General features: G+C 38.0%; 1 protein-coding gene across 1 annotated transcript in view; it reads right to left on the bottom strand.

The window, feature by feature from the left end:
• Window positions 1-4,334: 4,334 nt before the first annotated feature.
• The window catches only part of TMPRSS7 (transmembrane serine protease 7), a 67,271-nt gene continuing 49,514 nt past the window's right edge, over window positions 4,335-22,091 (bottom strand). The window contains exons 19-22 of the mRNA XM_067466199.1: window positions 17,298-17,410; window positions 7,467-7,741; window positions 6,842-6,978; window positions 4,335-4,583 (exon numbers count right to left, since the gene is read on the bottom strand). Of these exons, the coding sequence (XP_067322300.1) occupies window positions 4,425-4,583; window positions 6,842-6,978; window positions 7,467-7,741; window positions 17,298-17,410 (684 nt within the window). The 3' untranslated portion in view covers window positions 4,335-4,424. The remainder of the gene's footprint in view (window positions 4,584-6,841; window positions 6,979-7,466; window positions 7,742-17,297; window positions 17,411-22,091) is intronic.

Genomic DNA, 22,091 nt, shown 5'->3' with positions numbered 1-22,091 from the left:
CTTCTCCTACACTTTTCACAGTTTCTTTATAACACTTATTGTTGAGATGCCGAAAAAAAATATCATTTTGGACTTCCCACATCCTGAGCAACAGGAAGTTTCAGGGACAGATTGGTTGGGTTGGTTTGTTACTAGAAATTAGACATTCTGGATAGTGAAAACCTTCGTTCACTGAAAATACTAAGGCAACTTCCAATTTCCTATTGAAATAAGCTAATCATTTAAAAAAAATCAGCCTATTTCTCTTTCACTGACTACATTACCAACAGATCGGTAGACTTTGCACTCTTTGGGGCATATTCACTGTTCATCAGTATCCAATAATTTAGCTGTCAAATTTATACTAAAGCATTCCTGTACACAAATCTCATGTAACTTGATAGACATGGAGCTCAACAAACGTAGCAAAAAACAATTAGAAGTACAGAAGGTACATGGACACTTATGTGTGTATTTTTACACTCCTGCAATATTCATTATTATATCAAGAATACTACATGAGCAGCAGAGATCTACAAATTATGTCTTTTATATTTAGAAATATAAAATAAAATATTCAGGTTGCAATTCTACTCAATTTTATCCATACTGCAGAACTGTAGCAATTTGGCACCAACTAACTACCATGACTCAATACTATGAAATACTATGATTTGTAAATTTGTGAGATATTTGCCTTTCTGTCAGAGAGATCTGGTGCCACAACAAACTACATATCCCATTATTCAATGAGATGGACCCATGACAATTCAGCTCAATAACATTTCTTTTTCCCACGCTGGACATTCCATACACACACACACACACACACACTCCATTTGCCTCACCTCCAGCAGACCTCTGAAGATGCTGGCCACAGATGCAGGAAAAGTGTCAGGAGAGAATACTACCAAAACATGGTTATACATGGGGTTTTTGAAATATTTGTATTTGCATATGCACACATTGTGAGCCCCCAGTGGTACAGCATTAAATTACTGAGCTGCTGAACTTGCTGACTGAAAGGTTGGCGGTTTGAATCCAGGGAACGTGGTGGGCTCCTGCTATTAGTCCCAGATTCTGCCAACCTAGCCGTTCCAAGACATGTAAATGTGAGTAGATCAATAGGTACCGCTTCTGTGGAAAGGTAACAGAGCTCCATGCCGTCATGCTGGCCACATGACCTTGGAGGTGTTTATGGACAATGCTAGTTCTTTGGCTTAGAAGTGGAGATGAGCACCACCCATCATAGTCAGACACAACTAGATTTAATGTAGAAGGGAAACATTTACCTTTACCTTACATTGTGTAATATTTTTGAAATGGGGCTCAAATCTAAACATGTAAGCCATTTCTTTCATAGACTACTTATAGACATGGCCTGAAAATAATTTTATACAATACTTTTTAAAAATTGTGCATGAAACAAAATGTATGTACATTGAACCATCTGAAATCAAAGGGGTCACTATCTCAACTGCCCATATGGACAATTAGTCTTAGCTCTGAGTATTCTGAAAGTCTGAATAAGGGATATTCAACCTATATAAGGTTCTGAACATAAGAAATACAGCAGAATATGAATGCTGAAATTTCAGGGAGTTTGTGGCACAACTTCCTGATGAGTAATCTTTGTGGTTTTCATTTGGCATGTAAAGTTTCAGTTACTACGTATCTATACAACTCACTCTATATTGACATTCCCACGTGGTATAGAGTGGGTGGATGATTAAGTCTGTTTGAGAAAAGCAAGCTGTCAGTCAATTCAGTCATACAGACATTCTGTAAGAAAAAGTAAATGAAACTTCAAACAATGTTCAGCTTCCTATTCCAAAAAGTAAAGTATGCTTTATTTTCAAAATATGTGTAATATCCAAAGGATTTTATAAATCTAAAAAACTGGATACATTTGATATGGAGGGAATCCACTTTACAGGAAATCATTAAAAGTGAGATCAAAACTGATGCAAAGTAGGTGAAGCATCAAAATAGTTTCAATAGATACTGATCAAAGGTGCTACAACAGAGGGTTTTACAATACAATTGTTTTCTCATAGACAAATTACAGAACAGTTTAAGATGGATTAAAATTTATTTGGGGTTGTTTTGGATAATCAGAATTTGAAACTGTACTATTCTCTGGAGATGACCATTTGATTGCTAAATTGTACAAACTGTCTTTAAGATATGAAATGGAGGAGAATCAAGTGAAGGATTGTATAGTTAAATGGGCACAAAATATTGGTGACCAAATACAGATGGAACAATGCGAAAAGATCTAGACAAAAAGTTTGAAATTCACATTGAGTAATGACTTAAAAAACATATGTTATACTGTGATGTACAGATCATATTTGTCACCAGAGAGGCTTTGAGCAATTTATAATGGCAGTTCTAGGATATGTTGGAAATATGAGAAAAATGTGAGGACATTTTAGCATTAGTGGTGGTCTTGTAAAAAGGCCCAGAAATATTGGGCTCAAAAACATTTGTTGGTAGAAGAAATTGTTATGATGAAATGCATTATGAAACCAGAGTTTTACTTATTGGAGATGCTAGATCAGTGTTTCTCAACCTGGGGGTCGGGACCTGGGGGGGGTCATGAGCGGAGTGTCAGAGGGGTCACCAAAGACCATCAGAAAACACAGTATTTTCTGTTGGTCATGGGAGTTCTGTGTACCAAGTTTGGTTCAATTCCATTCCTTGGTGGAGTTCAGAATGCTCTCTGATTGTAGGTGAACTATAAATCCCAAGAACTACAACTCCCAAATGTCAAGGTCTATTTTTCCCAGACTCCACTAGTGTTCATATTTGGGCATATTGAGTATTCATGCCAAGTTTGGTCCAGATCCATCATTGAATCCACAGTGCTCTCTCGATGTAAGTGAACTACAACTCCAAAACTCAAGGTCAATGCCCATCAAACCCTTCCAGTATTTTCTGTTGGTCATGGGAGTTCTGTGTGCTAAATTTAGTTCTGTATAAACTGTATTAAGGGGTTGCGGCATTCGGAAGGTTGAGAAACACTGTGCGAGATGATCAACTTGATAGAAAATGTGGAAGACTATATTATATATGATCATGGCAATGAGAATAATCTACATTCAGAGTTGGAAAGACTCAGCTATCCCGACAGAAGAAGACCTGCTCAAGAAGATTTGTGAAATGCACAACCAATTTTAAGAAAGACTGGGATTTATTTATTACTTTTTGACATAGATGGAGGCAAATGTTTGTTATTGAATTTCAGAATTAGAAGAGTGCCAACATAAATGGGAAGGATAAAATTAGTGATATTTTATGGCCATAGAAAATTAAGAAGATTAAACCACAGTCAAAGAGTGTGCAACTCGTAGGCTCTCCTTTTACCCCTGTTGTTATCACAGGCTCATCTTGTGGGAACAAGGGAGAGAGCCTTCTCCTCTGTGGCCCCCCAACTCTGGAACACATTGCCCAGTGAGATTAGGCAATCCCACACTTTCAAGGAGGATCTCAAAACCTGGCTTCTCTGTTGCACTTTTGGAGAGTCACTATACAACTATACTTTGCTGTTCCCCCTCAATGTTTGTCCCTATAGTACACTTCCCCCTGCCTGTTTGGAGGCCTGTTTTATAACCCCATTTTTTATGAGCCTCTCCCTCAAAAATAATCTGCTCCACTCCTATCTCACCCTGAGTTTTTAGCATTTTATCTTGTACATGTGGCCCGCTCATTGTCACTGTGAGTGTGAAAGATTTTTTATTGTATTTTATAGTGTTTGCTGTATTCTTATGTTTTATTAATCTTATTGTGTTGTCTGTTTTTGCTTTGGTTTTTATTTTATTGTAATGCACTGTTGGGCTTAGCCTCATGTAAGCCGCTCCGAGTCCCCATTGAGTAGATGGTGGCAGGGTATAAATAAAGATGATGATGATGATGATGATGATGATGATGATTATATGGTATAAGTTTAATAGACTGGGATAATAGTAGTGAGAATCAGTTTCAGATTGTGCTTTGTTAGCTGTGCTTAAATTAACAGAAACAATCTTTATTGTTCTGTTTTTATGGATGGGGAAAACGTTCTTTACATTTGTGCATTTTGTATTGTAGTTTTACTTTTGTTTGTAGATTTGTTTGTTTCTGGAATGAATATTTATTTTTGAAAGGATGCTATGTCATTTTCACCTATCTTCTGACAGAACACCCACACATAAGCAAAAATGTCTGTTTGCTTTAATCCATATCAGGAGGTTTGCCAATGCAAAGTTTGTGGGACTTTCCTGCTTAAGTTAGACATTGTTTATGTGAACACCCACACACCCACAAATTCTCCTTTAACTATCTTTATCATATTATAAAACATAATCATATAATTATAAAATTATATCCAATTTCCTTTATCATAAGTGAGGAACTTCTATAAGAAAGTACATGGCTTTCTGGTTTGGGGTTCAACCTATTTGTCAGTTTGCATACTGACGAATCCAGTCATACAGCGCTGTGACCTTGGTGTAAACTCCCGGACGATTCCTTCGAGCACATCCTTCGCCCCAGCTGACAATCCCTGTCAGGTACCACCTGTTTCCCTTTCCAAAACAGGCTAATGGACCTCCTGAGTCACCCTAAATGAAAGGACAAAAGTGTCACCATTAGAAGAAAGAAAATGTTGCTCCATTACTTGCAATTAAGTTACAATTAATTACAACTTAATGGTAATTACTTGTAATTAAATGACAATTAATTGCAAATTAATTTGTAATTTTCATAGCACATTGTGACATGATGTCTCACTTTCAAATTTGTAATATTCTACACAAAATCACAGAAAAATCTATAAATCCTAATGGGCAAGCAGATGAATTGAGTATAACCACAGTGCATATTGGGTTAGCAGGAAGTTAGACAAAACTAGCTACTTATTTGTGCTTGTTATAAGTGGAAAGAGGGACCGTGTTGTGTAGTTGGTTTAAGAGTTGGACTAAAATTGTGGAAACCTACTCAACATGAAGCCCACTGGATAACCTTAGGAGCCTCCAGTGGTGCGAAGGGTTAAACCCTTATGCCAGCAGGACTGCTGACCAAAAGATTGGTGGTTTGAATCCAGGGAGCGGGGTGAGCTCCCATCAGCTCCAGCTTCTCATGTGGGGACATTTAAGAAGCCTCCCAGATGGTAAAACATCTGGACGTCTCTTGGGCAATGTCCTTGCAGATGGCCAATTCTCTTACATCAGAAGTGACTTGCAGTTTCTCAAGTTACTCCTGATGCCAAAATAAAAACACCCCTTAGGCAAATCTCAGTCTCAGGGGAAGCCAGTGACAAAGGTCTTCTGAACAAATCTCGCCAATAAAACCCTGCAATGGATTTGCCTTAGGATCATTATAGGTCAGAAACAATTTGAAACCACAAAATAATAGCAAAAATGACATTCACCATAGGTTATTGGGTGCTGTTTTAAATTTAAATCATTGTTTTATATGCTGGTGGTTTTATTTTTTATTGTATTGTGTGGTTATGTTATGCATTGTTCCAGGCACATTGTGCAATATGTAAACCACCCTGAGTCCTTTTGGGGAGATGGAGGTGGGGTACAAAAATAAACTTATTATTATTATAACATGATGTTTGGCTTTCTATCTATGATTAGTTTCTATATATGATTAGTTTGGTCCTAGTTGACAACATGCCCATTTGGTCACTACAATCTGGCAATGCCAACTATGTGGAAATCCAGTAGAAAAAGTTATATATACAGAAATCACATATACAGGAAGCAAATATACATATAGAAATCTGCTTCCACATGCAGATGAGCCCCAGTGTATTTAGGAATATATGTCAGCCTATACCTCCTATTCCAAAATATTGGCACACTGTTGGCTCATTATGCAAGAAGTTGGACTTTTTCCAGGGTTGTATATTGATGGTAAGGGACGATAAGCGAACTCTTGCAGCTGTAATCAGACAGTAGCCATGATCCCACACTGCATCAGCACAGTGCAACAAACAGCTAGCAGTTTTAGTTACACTAGTATGCAAACTCTATACCAAAAACTAATATAGTGCTATGTAAGTGGATCAATGCTCAACATGCCTAGCTTAACAATCGATTGTGTAGTTGTAAGGGTCAGGGCACAAAGGCAATACATAGAAGTAATGCACATTCACACACTGTCCTATGCAGTGAAAGTGCTACTACATGCATCTCAGTTCCATGTGCTTTCCGTTGCTTACACCAACACCAACTAGATATGACATTGTTTAAACACCTACTGTGCGTGCATCGCTCAACTTAAACTTGCACATGTCTCTGATAGAATGCCAGGCTATTTTTCTAATTGCTTTCTTTTATCATGGTTATTGTATTTGCAAATTTCCTTTCACCCACCCTCTATTGCCAATGCTTATGCTGGCATAGTTATACCAAATACAGTGCAAAATAAGGCTGGATTTAGACTGCATTATATGGTCAGTGCATTATATTGTCCAGCTTAAAATTCTGGACTACAGTTCACAGTTTAACTGCAAAATTAAAGTTGACTAAGTTTTATAAATATACTGGTATAAACATATTCAGATTGTAACCAGGCATGAGAAATAAATTAACGGATCCTGCAATATATTGTGAAAAATATTCACCTCCTCTCTTCACCTTTCTGAGTCTGATGACAAGACAAACCAAACTTTGCCCCAGAAAGCCATTGATTTCTGCAGTTTGTTATGAGTTTTGGTAAAGAACCATTCATGCATTTGAAATCTGAGCACAACTATAGGCTTTGTCTATACATTGCTGGAAAATGCCTTATACACATCTCTTTTTTTAAGAAAGAAACTTCACCAAAAGTAACACGTTACTTTACAGAATGTTATTTTCACCTTTACCTGACATGCATCAATGCCACCATTAAGGTTCCCAGCACACAGCATCCGAGAAGTAATCAGATCGTCATAAAGCTTGCTACAAACACTTTGGTTAATTATTTTCACTTTGGCCTCTTGTAATGTTTTTGCAAGCTGACCTGGATCAATAGAAGCATTGCAGAAACATTAAATAGATCAAGGTTTTTTTTTTTATTGTAAACAATGAGACTGAAAATGGAAAACTATTTTGAACTGTTCTCATCCTTCGAGCTTTAAAGTATTTATATACTCATGTTTTACAAATAGTATTCACATGACATAATAAATCATAAATATTAAATATAACTATAACTTCGCATTCTTTAAATATGAGACACGTTGCCTTCTCAATGAATTATGAAATTGATCAGCCTCTAAGAATGCATTGAAATTAATGTCACCATATATGTATTTAGAATAGCCATAACAAACAACAAATTAGCCCATACCTTATTCTGCAAAAGTGTATTGTGTTTGCCAGATCTTTTTGAAAAGAAAGATTTCAAAGCAAACCCTTACAGCAGCCTATGGCTATAATTCACAAAAATCATACAGTATATTAGGGATATTTGCAATTTGCAATAAACATATCCAGAAATGAACATACTATTTTCTTTTATGGCTCCCCAGCCAGTTACATAGCAGACAGTTCCATAAATAAATACTCTAGGAGTGCTTGGTAAACATATGGGCTGTACCAGCTCAGTGAAGAATACTGGTGCCTCCAGTTCCAATAGGGCAATATCATAGTCTGAGATATATTGGTCATAATGCGGATGGACAATAATCCTCTTGACTGCTCTCATCGCTACATAATCATTGCTGTTTTTGTTAATGGTCTTTATACCCATATATGCTGTCCAGCCAGATGCTATCGAGTATCTGAAAAACAGGGAAATAAAATTGTCTTTGAGCACTGCTCTTATATAGGCCCCATTATTTGTAAGAACTATGGATCCCAGGAATAGTATGCAGTCTGTTTTCAATAAGGTGTGATAGAATCTGAGATCAATAATGCCACTTTTATCTGGAGACATATAGCAGCAGCAGTTGATTATACATAAAAATATTGACCAATATTCTATAACAACTTCTTAGTTAACTATAAGAACACTAAGCAAAAGTATACATATATTTCCAGGAGATATGTCCAGGACCTTGTGTTGATCCATGGAACCACAAATAATAGGGTTTACTATTGAATGAATGACCACTGTTGGAAGCATACCATTGAGTAATACTGGGAGCTCTAGAAAATGCCTGGAGAGACATAGGTAAGTAAAACCGCCTACATGGATTCCATGGTTATGGTTCTTACGGGTTCAAAAATGTGTGGTCTAATTTGTACACTGAAAGATGTCACTTTATATTAACCAGTTTTTAAGAACCAGTGCCCAAGCCTTGCAGAACTTCCCAACCCTATGGTTCTATGATTTTATCCAAGGAGAAAGCTACCTCTTTAATCCACTTTAGATTCTGTGACTGCCTCCTGCAGCATTCTGGAGTTTGGATTGTTGTAAGTTTTTGGGGCTGTATATCCATGTTCTAGAAGCATTGTCTCCTGGCATTTCGCCTGCATCTATGGCAGGCGAGATGTCAGGAGAGAATGCTTCTAGAACATGGCCATACAGCCCGAAAAACCTACAACAACCCAATGATTCTGGCCACAAAAGCCTTCGATGATACATTCTGGAGTTTGTTCTTTGTTGTTTGGGGGGGGGGGGGAGAGCTTCCCTGGATGAGCAGCTTAAAGATCCCTCCCTAAACTACAAACTCCAGAATTCTGCAAGAGGCAGTCACAATATTTAGAGTGGATTAAAGTAGAAAAATCCTCAAGTGTGATGAGACCCCTAGTCCCACCACCATCATAGATCTCTCTGGTGAGGACACAGGGGAGGACCATCTCAGTAGCTGCTTGCAGACAGTACAGCTCCCATCCATGGGATGCTAAATTGATACCTCCTCTGCTTGTTTTTTTTTTAAAAAAACAGGAAATCCATTAATTGGTTGCAGAAGGATATTTTTAATAGCAGAATGTGCTGTACTTTTATCCTTAACATTATGCTTCCAAATGAATTTATATTTTTATTCATGCTATTTTAATATGAAAGCTTGTTTAATTATGTTTTAACTTTTAATCATCAGGTTTTAGCTCTCTTTCATTTTAACTTGTTTTTAAACCACCATGCTGGGAGAAAGTAAAATATAATTAAAATGCATAAACAATTTAATAAAAGATATATCAGTGGCAAGATATGCTTGATCCCCCTTTTGCCTGCAGGCAGTTGCATTTGTTCTCTGATCTATCTAACTGTGAGAAATCCCTGAGCCAAGATTATGGACTAGCTTCAGTGGCAAACTAATTCTGCTGCAAATAAGGTATGAAGAAAACAATTGCTGTTGTTCCCTAGATTTAAAGAAAATTGGATTTCTAAACCTGGAAGTTCCATTTACCAGATTGACCGATCATCCATGACTTTGGTCAAAACCTGTTCGGGTCATCTAAGTATCAAAACTGATCAGTTTTTTATAGGGGAACTGCTAAGATTTTATTGTAGACAGTGTCCACTCAAGGATGCTGGATCAGTTTGGCTCCCTGGCATGCTCTCAATCTATCTAGTATAAAGACAATTCTGCAATCATGTACATCTCATGCCACAGGTAAGTCCTACTGAGTTCAATGAGACTGACTCCTAGTTCAGTGGATGTAGCACATTTCTTTTGCCAAGCATAATAGGTTGAGCATTGCTTATCCTGAATTCTGAAATCCGAAAACTCCAATATCTTTGCTTTCTCATGATTCAATGTATACAAATATGGTTTCATACACAGACTTATTGAAATAGATATGTATGAAACATATCTGAAATAGATATGTATGAAACTTAAATGAATTTTTTATTTACATTTAGGTAAATATATCGCCAAGATATCTCATTCTATATATATGCAAATATTCCAAAACCTGAAAGAATCCAAATTATTTCTGGTTCCATGCTTTTTGGATATTGGATGCTCAACTTGCTTTTACTCCAAGTTGTTCAACTTCATAATGCTATACAAAAACTGGATATAATATCAAACTGATTTCTAAATTGAACATACTAGCTTGCACTGGCTAGTTATCAACAATATTTTTATGTTACTTGATGCATACCTTATAGAATCAGAGTCCTGAAAGCAATGGGCAGCAGATACCAACCACCTATTGGAAATAATAGATGCACCACAGATATGGCCATATGTTCCCAGCTGCAAGCTAGCTTGCCAAGGCCACTTTCCAGTTCTTGCATTTTCACCACCAACAATCCTGGGCCTTTTTAGGTGATTCCTTCCACAGGCTATTAAAGAAATAATACACAGAGAGATTAATTATCTAAAATCATGTGGTGGGGGAGAAAAAATATGATATTATTCATAGCAATTCCCCAACTAATTTGGAAACAACAGTTCTGATTAATCATATCATTCCACTTTTTCTGCAACTTTTGAAATGTCCCAGCTATTCCTTCCTTACACTTCCTTCTTTCCTGAGCTTATTTCAATGGCTGGAAATTGCACTCAATTAAATCAGTAGTAGTAGAAGAGAGGGCAGAATTTTGTCAATTCTGGTAGACTCAGGCAAAAGCAAACTGCTGCAGTCTATCCCAGGTGTCTGTATATAGGTTAGAATCTCTATTTTCACCCCAAAGCAAAGCACAAAGAGAATCTTCAAGATTGTAATTTTCTTTTTCCCACCACTCTCAGAATCTTCCAATCAGTATGACCATGTATGCTAAGTTTTGGTACATAATATCCAAGCTCTGTTGAGATTCATTAACACTCGAAGAAGAAAAGTCTGTTTGCCTTCTTCCACCAAAAATAGAAAAACCAACACATTTCTGCCTTTTGTTTCATAGAATGTGCTTTGCGCAAAATTTTGATTTTGAATTATAGTCTTGCTATGGCTGCAGAAACACAGGGACATTTTTTGCTCACTTAGAAATGTGCCCATTAATTACATACCACAGTTCATTTCATCAGATCCATCCGCACAGTCTCGTACACCATCACATTCTGGGCTCAGCTTTATGGGACATTTTCCATTTAGACATTTATATGCATTCTGTGAACAACTTTTATATGCTGAAAGGACACCATAAGAAGTAGAAAAATATTAATGTATTAAATGGTACATTGTAGCTTAATGAATACAAGAGATTTTAAAATGATATATTTTAAGGGTACTACTATTTCATACTAGTATTGGCAGTATTTATATGGATGTTGAAAGCAACATTTTGATACTGGAATAACTGCATACTAGGCTTGTGCATGGATTCACAAGTGAATCCATGCACTTTGGCCAGTCTGGCTTGTTTGGCTTGGCAAGATGGCCGTAACAGCAAGGGCCCAGCCGTCACTTTTTTTGTCCATTACGGAACCATGTGGCAGTCGATCATGGCTCCTCCTCCCCTATTTAGCATCATGCAGGGGCCTGCTCGCACAGTGTTTCCCTGTGAGCACTGCCTATTGGGACAATCAGAATAGAAGAATGCCATGACATGTCTTATGTAAGTTGTGTCTGCCTCCTTGACCCTGTTGCTGAAACCCAGGGTCCCTTGAAGGGAAGAAAGGAAAGGATCCCAGGAAGGGTGCTTTCTTAACCACATTGCTGAAACCCAGGCTTTGTTGAAGGGAAAAAAAGAAAAGGAGCCCAAGAATGGAGAGGGAAGCCTCGTAAGTTCCCCATTGCCACCAATGGGCCAGATCTAGCCCTATTTTTCGGGTGCTGACTGAAAACGCTATCTGGCTACCCATCCATTTTCAGGAGGTGCATGAAAACAGATACCAGAGTCTACAGTAATCCAGCCAGCAAAAACAGATCAAGGTTCAGCTGAAATGCACTGCTTACTGTAGAAGCATACAGCTACATAATAAGTAGAAACATGCCGCCAAGAACTACAACTCCCTCATTTTTGAAATTCTAGAAGCTATGTAAATCTTGAAACACTGATGTGCATGAAAGCAGTCAAATCCAGATTATATAACATGAACAAATTGTATGATGTATTGTTAATGTCTGTAAAATGAGCAGGAGGCAGTGATGCGACAATCCTAGCACAAAAATCAACAAGATCAGAGTTTGATAAATATATCATTTTCAACTACAGTTCTCAGAATAACAGCTGGAGATTCCTAAGAACTATAGTATTTTTTAAAGAAACACTTCCAAACTCTGATTAAGGTTTATGGATACCAGAAAATAACACAAGAGATCTCAAGGTACCCAATATCTGTCCAAATCTCCAGTCAAAAATTAGTTTACAATAAACTTACAGCAACTATCTTCTTCCTCCTTATCCTCCATTTTCTCCTCCTCCACACTTCCACTTTCACAACTATTGTCACCATTACAAGACTTGGGTTGGCTTTTACAATTCCCATTGTCACATTTAGCTGGATTGCAACCTAGGGGAAAACTATGCAGTCATGATTGTTGCATTACACGTAGTGTAAAATGTCTTCAAACACCTTATCCACAATAGATTTTATATCACTCTTATTTATCATTATTTCCTTTAAGGAGCACTGGGAATTGTAGTTTGGTGGTATCCTAAAAAGTCTGCTAGAGACCCTGAGTTACAACCCAAGCCACCCACTACAATACCCAGAATTCTCTAAGAAGTGAATATATGGATGTAGTTAAATATATCATAATAATCCCGTGTGTTCTAGCATACCTTATAATTTCTTGTGTTAGACCAAAAGCATTTTACTTTATTGAATGAAGTTTTGCTTGTTTTCTCCAAATAACTTTATATGAGAAGAAAAGTCCAATGTTCATTGACAAGACCAAACATTATAAGCTATATTTTGTTTTATACATGGTTACAGAAACAACCTAATTGAATCAAGATTGTAATGATCCCAGAATGTTACTGTATTGTTATCTCTTAAAGAACAGATCCTCTTCCCAGAATATGCCTTACTGTGTAGTTTAAATGTCAAAATAATTCATAAACTCACCGCAGTCGACTTCATCACTTCCATCTGTGCAGTCTTTCCACCCATCACACTTACTGTTTAGTGGAATGCATGTTTTGTCTGAGCATTTAAATTGCCTAGGACAAACTAAAAGAACGCAATAATTTAATTACCACAGTCATGCTGATACTGAACAACAGCATTCTCAACAAGACACAGGTTAATGGAGTAAGAAGGACAATACAACTTTCCGGTAAACAACCAAGTTACACACTCATAAAATTATACTATTTGTAGTTCCAAATCTGTTAACTAAGGCAACTACCTTAATCTGCCTCAAAATAAGATCCAGGAAAATACAGTGTTCGCTCACTTATCACGGGGTTCTGTTCCAGGACCACCACCCCCCTGCGATAAGTGAAAATTTGTGAAGTAGGGATGCCATATTAATTTTAATATTTATACATTATTTTATATATTTGATATATTATTTTCTTACCCACGCTTCCTTACCCGCCTCCCGGCCCATCCCAAGGGCACCTGCTTGCCTCCCTGACCTCTGCAGAGCCTCTGGAGCCATGCAGGAAGCAGCAGGCCAAGGAGGCAGACCTTCCCTGCCACACCTCAGGCTGCCGCACTTTTGGGGTCCATAAAGGCCAGGAAGGCAGGCCTTCCCCGTCATGCCCCAGGGGTCCCTGGCCTCCACTGGATGTAAATATTTAATATTTTAATTTTTTAATTAATATTTTCAAAAACCCGTGAAACAGTGAGTCCGCTAAAAGTGGACTGTGAAGTAGCGAGGAAACACTGTAACTTTATTTATTTTCCTGATTTATAAATATGGTATAAATAAATATTTATGAATAATTAATCAATAAATAATCAATAAAATACATCATTCAGAGCTGGATTGGCTTTTAATTGTGTCTCTTTCTTTCCCCAAAGAGCCCCTGGTGACACAGTGGGTGAAAGCACTGAGCTACTGCTCTTGCTGACCAAAAGGTCACAGGTCCAAATCCAGGGAGCAGCGTGAGCTCCTGCTGTTAGCCCCAGCTTCTGCCAACCTAGCAGTTCGAAAACATGCAAATGTGAATAGATCAATAGGTACCACTATGGTGGGAAGGCAATGGTGCTCCTTGGAGGTGTCTACAGACCACACTGGCTCTTCGGCTTAGAAATGGAGATGAGCACCAACCCCCAGAATTGGACACAATTGTCAGGGGAAAATGTCAGGGAAAATGTCAGGGGAAAATGTCAGGGGAAAATATCAGGGGAAAATGTTTATCTTTACCTTTCTTTTCCTAACCTATCAGGAAATTGTTCTTGTTGCTATTTGTGTTTGTATTCCAATTTTCTCTTAAAATCCCAGCTCAAAGCAGCTTACAAATTTTAAGAATGATACAATTAAAATACTGTATACAAAAACATAGCATTATAGAATTAAGGTATTTGCAGTAGTAAAAGAATTCAAACCTCTACTGAAAAGAATAAAATGCATTAAAAACAGTTCAGTTTACAATAGATCATACTCAGTCTATTCTTTAAAATTGTTATCAAACTATTGTGTAGCATGGAGGCATTCACAGTTAGAACTCCAGCATGGTTTACTTTTCACCTTGTTTTTAATCACAATATCCAAAAGCAGTGGAAAGAACAATCAACTAACCACATCAAGATCGGCATTCACTTACAGTCTGTGTGGCTGAATGCTCTGAATTCAATATAAAACCCCTTGTTTGTGACCAGTTCATCTGAATGGAAGCTGATTGCGACTGAATAGCCATATTCTTTGACCCTATTACTTTCCATGATAGGTTTGCAATATCTGATTAGGATGACACACACAAAAACATTACAGACATATCATCATATGATTTTAACAGGGCTAACCTTCTGCTACATTTTGCTGCATTTATTGAAACCAAAATCTTCCCTTCTATGACAACTGCTTCTCATAATTCTATTTGTATTATCACTATTGGAATCCACATATTACAAGTAGGATGCAGGTTAACCAAATGTTGACATATGGGTAACTTCCTATTCAGGATTCCAGTCAATCTATTCCATCAGTACCATTTTTCCTTCTCATTGCCAGTATCACTGGATGGTTGAGAACTACAAGCCTATTTGAGATCTCTCCACTAGAAGTTTCTTCTCTGAAAAACCTCATTACTCTATCCTAAAAAATCTCTAGCAGGTGCTGTTTCCTCAAAAATATGAAAAAGATAGCTGAAAAATAAATGCTTGACAGGTCATTAAGGCACTCATAGTGTAATACTGAACTTTGGCTTTCAACCAAAGTTTTTTTTTAATGATAACTGCTTATCTAATCAAGACTTGAGGTGTAACGTGCACTGCAAGTGCTAGCATAAGGGACATCATAAATATAACTGGGATATGTGAGAGATAGTATTAGCTTTCTCAAGCAGAGTATACATGAGAATTGTGTTGAAAGCCATGCCAGTCAGATCATAACTCCTTTATTAATATGAAATATGCTCAGATGGATCAGTGGTTCTCAATCTGTGGGTCCCCAGACGTTTTGGTCTTCAACTCCCAGAAATCCTAACAGCTGGTACACTGGCTGGTATTTCTGGGAGTTGTAGGCCAAAACACCAGGGGACCCACAGGTTGAGAACCACTGAGCTAGATACATGTGTAAAGTAACTATCTACAGCATGGTATTATTCAAAATAGTCTGCCACTGGCAATGTATTTGCACCATCTTTGAACCCTATCATCAAATCCTCTTTGGAAAAACTCTTTCAGGCCTGTTTTCCACTTTGCCTATGTTATCAAAGTGCCTTCCTTGAAAACTGGGTTCTGGAATATTTTGGGGAGTGATGCAATGTATCATTCTCTGTTCATTATTGTTGAAGAAATAAAGAAAAAAATTGCTTCCTTGTCATCCCAGGAGACATTCACCATAATCTTCTCTGCTGACCATTGTCTTTTGAATGGCTTTGGTCTGGGGGAGGTGGAGTTCTGCCACTTCATGGACTGCTTCTTGGTGTCTGGGCCATAGAGGTATGCCCAGATGTCATCATCAGTACAAACATTGATCATTCCTGAAAATCTCAGAAGCCATCCATAAGACCTACTGTTGAGACTCAGCGTCTGTCTCATGCACCTACTACTAGTAGTAGGAGGAAACGTAGCTTAGAGAATGATGAAGCTCAGCGGCAGCTGAAAAGGATCAGGGATTTGTTCCTAGAGATGACCGATGAAGAAGATTTTGCAGGTTTTACTCGCGAGGAAATGGAGCTGGATGATTACAGAGGTGTAAAAAGAGTAGCCAGCAGCTCAAATAGCGATGTAGGATCTGTTGCTAAACGCCTGAGAGATGTAGCAGATTGTGGGGAATTTGACAGTGAAGAGGAAAATCTGGATTGGACTAAAGTGCAAGAAGTCATGGATGTCCTTAACGCCCCCACCTCAAGCGATGAATTCCAGGGGTTTCAGGATAGTTGGGATGTAGATAATTCCTTGCAGGATGGAGCACGGAGTGCTGACTGGCAACAATGGCACAGCATGGATTCACCTGAGGAATTGGACCCAGCTGACAGCAACTCCAGCGATTCGGATGAGATTTAAGCAGCAGCTTGGGGACAGACTAATCGCAGAGTTCAAAGTGTCGCATGCCGTGTGCCTTGTGTTAACTCCTGCCTGAGTTCTTGTTACAGCTTCGTGTTACCTGATCCTGTGAACAACCCTGCTGGTTCCTGACTCGTGAGTCTTCTGTGCTTTGACCCTCGGACTGCCTGACTACGCCCCTGCTTTATCCTGTTAACTTCGTTGAACCGCTCCTCATGAGGATTGCTGTATGCCGTTTCGTTGGCTTTTGGAATGGACTCTGTTTTCCTGCTGAATTCAAGCTGTTTGTTTTGGTTTAAGAAAGACTTTCCTTTTCGTCAGCCAAGCTGACTGGGACTGCTTTGTTTACTTCTCTGCTGCCTGCAAGCCTCTCTATTTTGCATCTCTGAAGCAAGAGTCTCCTTTGTTTTGTTAATAGACATTAAACACCTTCTTTTAACTCTAATGGTGCCGTTTGTGTTCCTGCCTGGCCTGGGTCTTGACACCTACTGGTTACTATCCAGCTATGAAAAAGCAGATTGCCATTTAAACAGGGGGCAGTGTCAAACAAAAACTGACCTATGTAAGAGAGAATGTCTGACCATAGCAGATAGCACTCTTTTTTTAAGTGCATCATGTTTCTTCTTTTCTTTTACCTGGGAAAAACTGGATTCTCTGTCATTCCACAGAGACAAATGAGATGTGATTTTTTTTCTGTAACAGCCTAATTTCTTCATCAAAAGAAAGTACTCATCTAACAAACAATAGAATTGTTTTTAACATTTTACTTTCAGTATTCTTCTCTTTAGTTTTTTTTTTTGCTAAGTTTTCAAACTTTTATGAATAAACACACACACAAATTGCAGCATGAATAGCAGATGTGGATGCAGCTCACCTAACTCTATCAATTTCCAGCCAGTCTCTGTCACATGTTTTGGATCCAGGAGACTGTTCTTGTACTTGTATTACAAGAATTCTTAACAGCAATCTATATCCTGGTAATGGTGCCTAAGAGAAAGAGAAAAGCATAGGAAACAACATTTATTGTCCTGCCTACCCTAAAGTATTGTGTATTAGTACAATGCACCCCTATACTTTGGGCCCTTTTTCAGCCCTATGATTTGACTAATTGCCAAGGCAAAACCCTATGCAATCCTGGAACATGCAATTTAGGAGAATGCTTATAATTCTCTACTAGAGATCTTGAGCATCTCATCAAACCCAGGATTCCATGAGATATCTCCATGGTGAAATCATAGTGTAAAGTGAAATAAGTCATAAATAAGTCTTATTGAGTTCAGTGAAGCTTATTTCCAGATATGTTGTATCCTTATGATAATGAGTCTGCAAACTTAGACAATCATACACTTAAGTCCAATGTCTAATTGATGTGATGTTCTTTTGAGTAGATATGAAAAGGATTTTACAGTAAGAAAAACAATGGCTATATAACTGTTCTCTCTCTCTCTGTGTGTGTGTATGTATGTATCTGTGTGTGTGTGTAGTGGCCTGTTTTCTGTTGGTGTGGTCACCCTGCACCAGGCCCATAGCCAGGATTTTGTTTCGGGGGGGGGGGGGGCTAAAAAATTTCAGGGGGGGTTTCAGGGGGGGCTGAGTCTGAGTGAAAGAGGGTCTAGCCTAGCAAACCTTTTGTATCATTACCCCAATACCCCCATGCATATGGGATATATTGAGTATGGTGATCAGATCATGATATGAATAAACATTAAATAATGCGAACCACCATGAGAATTTCGGGGGGGGCTGAAGCCCCTCAAGCCCCCCCCCCCCAGCTACATGCCTGCCCTGCACACTCAAATAACAGAGCCATGGATCACATGTTGTGAAACAGTCTGAAATAAATATTATGATTTCTGGTTTTAGCCAACTTTTGAACAGCCTGTTCTTTTCCCGTAAGCTGTCATTTAGAGGGATGCAATATTAATCAGAAGGAATTTGAGGCTGAGGCCTCCCATGGCAGTAAACTTTTGAATCCACCTTGTGTTTTTGTCTGAGGTTTAATGGACAGATCCTATGAGATGAATCTGTTTTGGGAATCTGGTTCAGCATTTTGGATACCATAGGATTCTGTTGTGATATATGTGTAGCAAAGTCACGTGACTATGTAAAACAAAAAGAAGACCAAAGTGAAATTGGGATGTGATTAAGAACTTTATCAGATGTCCATTTGTAAAGTGGGGGACAATGGGGGGAATCATGAGGCAGTGGAGGGGACCATCAAGCTGTGTTCTCTACCACCAGGGTCTGTTTTATCCCTTCCCAAGATTTTTCCTTGCTATTCCCTATTTCCTCTTCAGCTCCTCTGAGCTCTACTGCCACAACACTGCTGGAAATAGCTTTGTGTTATGTCAGTGGTTCTCAACCTGTGAGTCCACGGGTGTTTTGGCTTACAACTCCCAAAAATCCCAGCCAGTTAACCAGCTGTTAGGATATCTGGAGGTTGAAGGCCAAAACATCTGGGGACCTACAGGCTGAGAACCACTGTGTTATGTGATGGGCTCCGGGGGACTCTGTGCCAGCAATCGAGAGAAGCAGAGAGAAGATGCTTCTCTCCCTGCATATGATGAGGTTTCTAGGTAATTCATCTTGAAATTATTAACTTAATATCAGAGAGACCATTATGATGATGACTACACTAACATGAATAAAAATATTTAAAATGCCAGAATAATCCAAAATTTATACAGAGATTGTTCCTGATAAGCAATATCTTTAATTTAACATAACCATAACATGCTTTTTCATGATGATGATGTTTAAAGGCTCCCATCTTTCCCCTTGATAATACATACCCTGATTATCCAGTGGCAGTCAATATTTGGAGGATAGTAACTTGGATAATAAGGAGAAATTACTGTCCCATTCCAAGAACTGTACCAGCCACCACACACTAAGGGACAAAATGTAACAGAAATGATGGGATCTAAGACAGTAAGTACAGTAAGAAGGCAATAATGCTCCCCCGCTCCACTCACCCCTCTTTCTTCTTTACACTTGTATGACTATATATAAACTAGTTTAATATGTGCAACAGCATTTCATTTATAAAGAGAGGGGCTGTCTGGAAGATAGTTGTACCAGTATGTTGGTTCATTCAAGCTTTGAGGTACACATAGACCTAGATCCATTTGTTAGTCCCATCTGGAGTAGACCCATTAAATTAAAAGATTGAAAGATGTTATACAAGTATTGATTTGCCATGCAGCAACTGATTCAGTGAGTCTAGTCAAATTGGGACTAGCTGTTGAGTTTAGACCAGACCTGCACAACCTGTGGCCCTCCAGGTGTTTTGGACTTCAGGTCCCATAATTTAGTTATTTATTTATTTACGTCATTTTTATCCCACCCATTTCAGCTCGAAGGCGACTCAAGGCAGCGTACAGACAGAATCCCTGACCATTGAACAAGATGGCTAGGGCTTCTGTGACATGGAGACCCAAACTCCTAGAGGGTGACAGTTTGTGCAGGCCTGGTTTAGACCATTGATTTTCTAGACCAGAAAAATTGAATTTAAATATTTATATAGACTATTTCTTCTGTTCTATGAAGTTATGCATATCTATTTCCATACATTCTTCTTTACTCAGATGTAATTTCTATGATTTCATAGATTAATTTCTTTTGCCAATCTATGAAGACTATCTAGTACTTGTTCCCCACTTGAGGAACGGCTGTCAAGTTTTTGTTATTGTTGTTCTTACTATTTTGTCTCCATTTCATTCCAGAGAAATGTTTTAAACAGAATACAACTACTTGTTAATCAGCCAAGCAATTCTCAAACATCTGTGCACAAATATTGCACTTGTCCTATCTGATTTAGTCTTTGGTAACTTATACATACCGATTTTAGGTACTGCTTGGAAATATGCTTTCAATATATTGCTTTCTTTTCTTCGGTCCAGGGAGAAAGTGACCAACATGACATTACTTGATGAAGTTACACGTATAATTGGGGGAGTCCAAGGCCCAGATATTCCACACCATCTGAAATATATTCAGGTTGAGCACGAGCTTATAGATTAATTCCAGTTAGATCTTGGCAAATTATTTTTTGAAGTAATGAGTACCTGTATATTGTTTGAAAGTAACTCATTCTTATTATTCTTATTGCAATGGTTCTATTTTAACATATGTTAATTTGACCTTTGTTTTATTGTTTTTTGAATTGTTTTAACTGTTACTTGTTGTAAGCTGCTCTGAGTTCCTTCTGGGAGAGGGTGTGGGATAATAATAATAATAATAATAATAATAATAAGAAGAAGAAGAAGAAGAAGAAGAAGAAGAAGAAGAAGTTACAATAATAACATTGTAATGTGTTCCAATACTCAGTGGTTTCCTATTCAGAATGTATTCTGCATAGGCTTTCTAGGGGTCTCACTTAATTGGACACATGAAACGTAGCATTCCAGAATCCAAACCATGTCCCTTCTTCTCTGGACCTCAGAATGATGGGGAAATTTTTCAAGATAAAAGGACTGCCTTCAAAACTGTGAGTATTATTTATTTAACTCCGAAATTTGTATTTTAAATGCTACCTCAAAACTGTGATTTGTCTTTAGTATTTGTTACTTAATAATGTCAGCAGCAATCCTCATATAGGAGGTCATAGATACAAAGATTTAGAAAAGGATCCTTAGGGCTATTTAACCCTTTTCCAGTGCTAAAATCTATCACTAAAACATCCCTAAAAAATTTCCAATGAAGTTGGATACCCACTCCTGAGGGCAAAACTTCTATCTCTGTGATGGCACAAAAAGCTTCATTCATAGGTCAGAGGTTTTAGCTCTGAAATCTTAGTTCCTGGGACAGTCCTGACCTGGCAACACTAATGCACTGCCATCCTCAAGTTTCCAGAATATCTACCTACCTACCTACATAGATACCTAGGTAAATACATACATATATACCTAGGTAAATAGTGAGGTCTGAGGAAATAAATGCCAAAGTGCATATAATGATGACTGAGCAGGTACAGTCAATCTATACTCCTTCAGTACTGTTAGATCATATATTTTTTATCTCTCCTCACCATTAGATATGCTGTTTAGCACAGTGATGGGAGTTGCAATCCAAGAATATTTTCTGGACATAGGTTGTCCACCCTTAAATTAAAGATTGAATGTATACAAGACAAAGGCAATAACACTTCACAACAGTAGCACTATTACTCAATCTTTGACTAATCATGTGTGTGTGTTTGTGTGTGTGCATGTAGATAGGCAATGCACACAGAAAGATGTAACTAAGGAGAGCTCTTCATGTCTATGATAAAGTCAAGTGTTTATTGACACCTGTATATCATAATGCATTGCTAATTTTTATAGTAGCACAAGACTCTTTTTTCATCCTCTCTGACAATGAAAGAATACACACCTAAAAATCTGTGCCACATGGCCATCCAAGTTCCATTTTAAACATTCAAAAAGGTTTCTGAGGGCCACCTAATGAAAAGAAAATCTAATTCTGTATTACTGTTCCACAGGTGTTACTATCAGGACATTAAAAATGTGAATCCATTACTTTAGGTCCTAACTTCAGGCACATTAAAAACAAGCTCCCTCCATTTACTACATGATAGCCTTTCAGATATTCAAAGAGAGCTATCATGTCACCTCTCAATCTTCTTTTCTCTGAATTAAATATAATCAACTCCCCCCAAAACTTATCA

The sequence above is a fragment of the Anolis sagrei genome, chromosome 3 (genome assembly GCF_037176765.1).
Source record: "Anolis sagrei isolate rAnoSag1 chromosome 3, rAnoSag1.mat, whole genome shotgun sequence".
In the NCBI taxonomy this organism is placed as follows: domain Eukaryota; kingdom Metazoa; phylum Chordata; class Lepidosauria; order Squamata; family Dactyloidae; genus Anolis; species Anolis sagrei.
The sequence above is the reverse complement of the archived record's forward strand: the minus strand, read 5'-3'. Positions and strand labels throughout refer to the sequence as shown.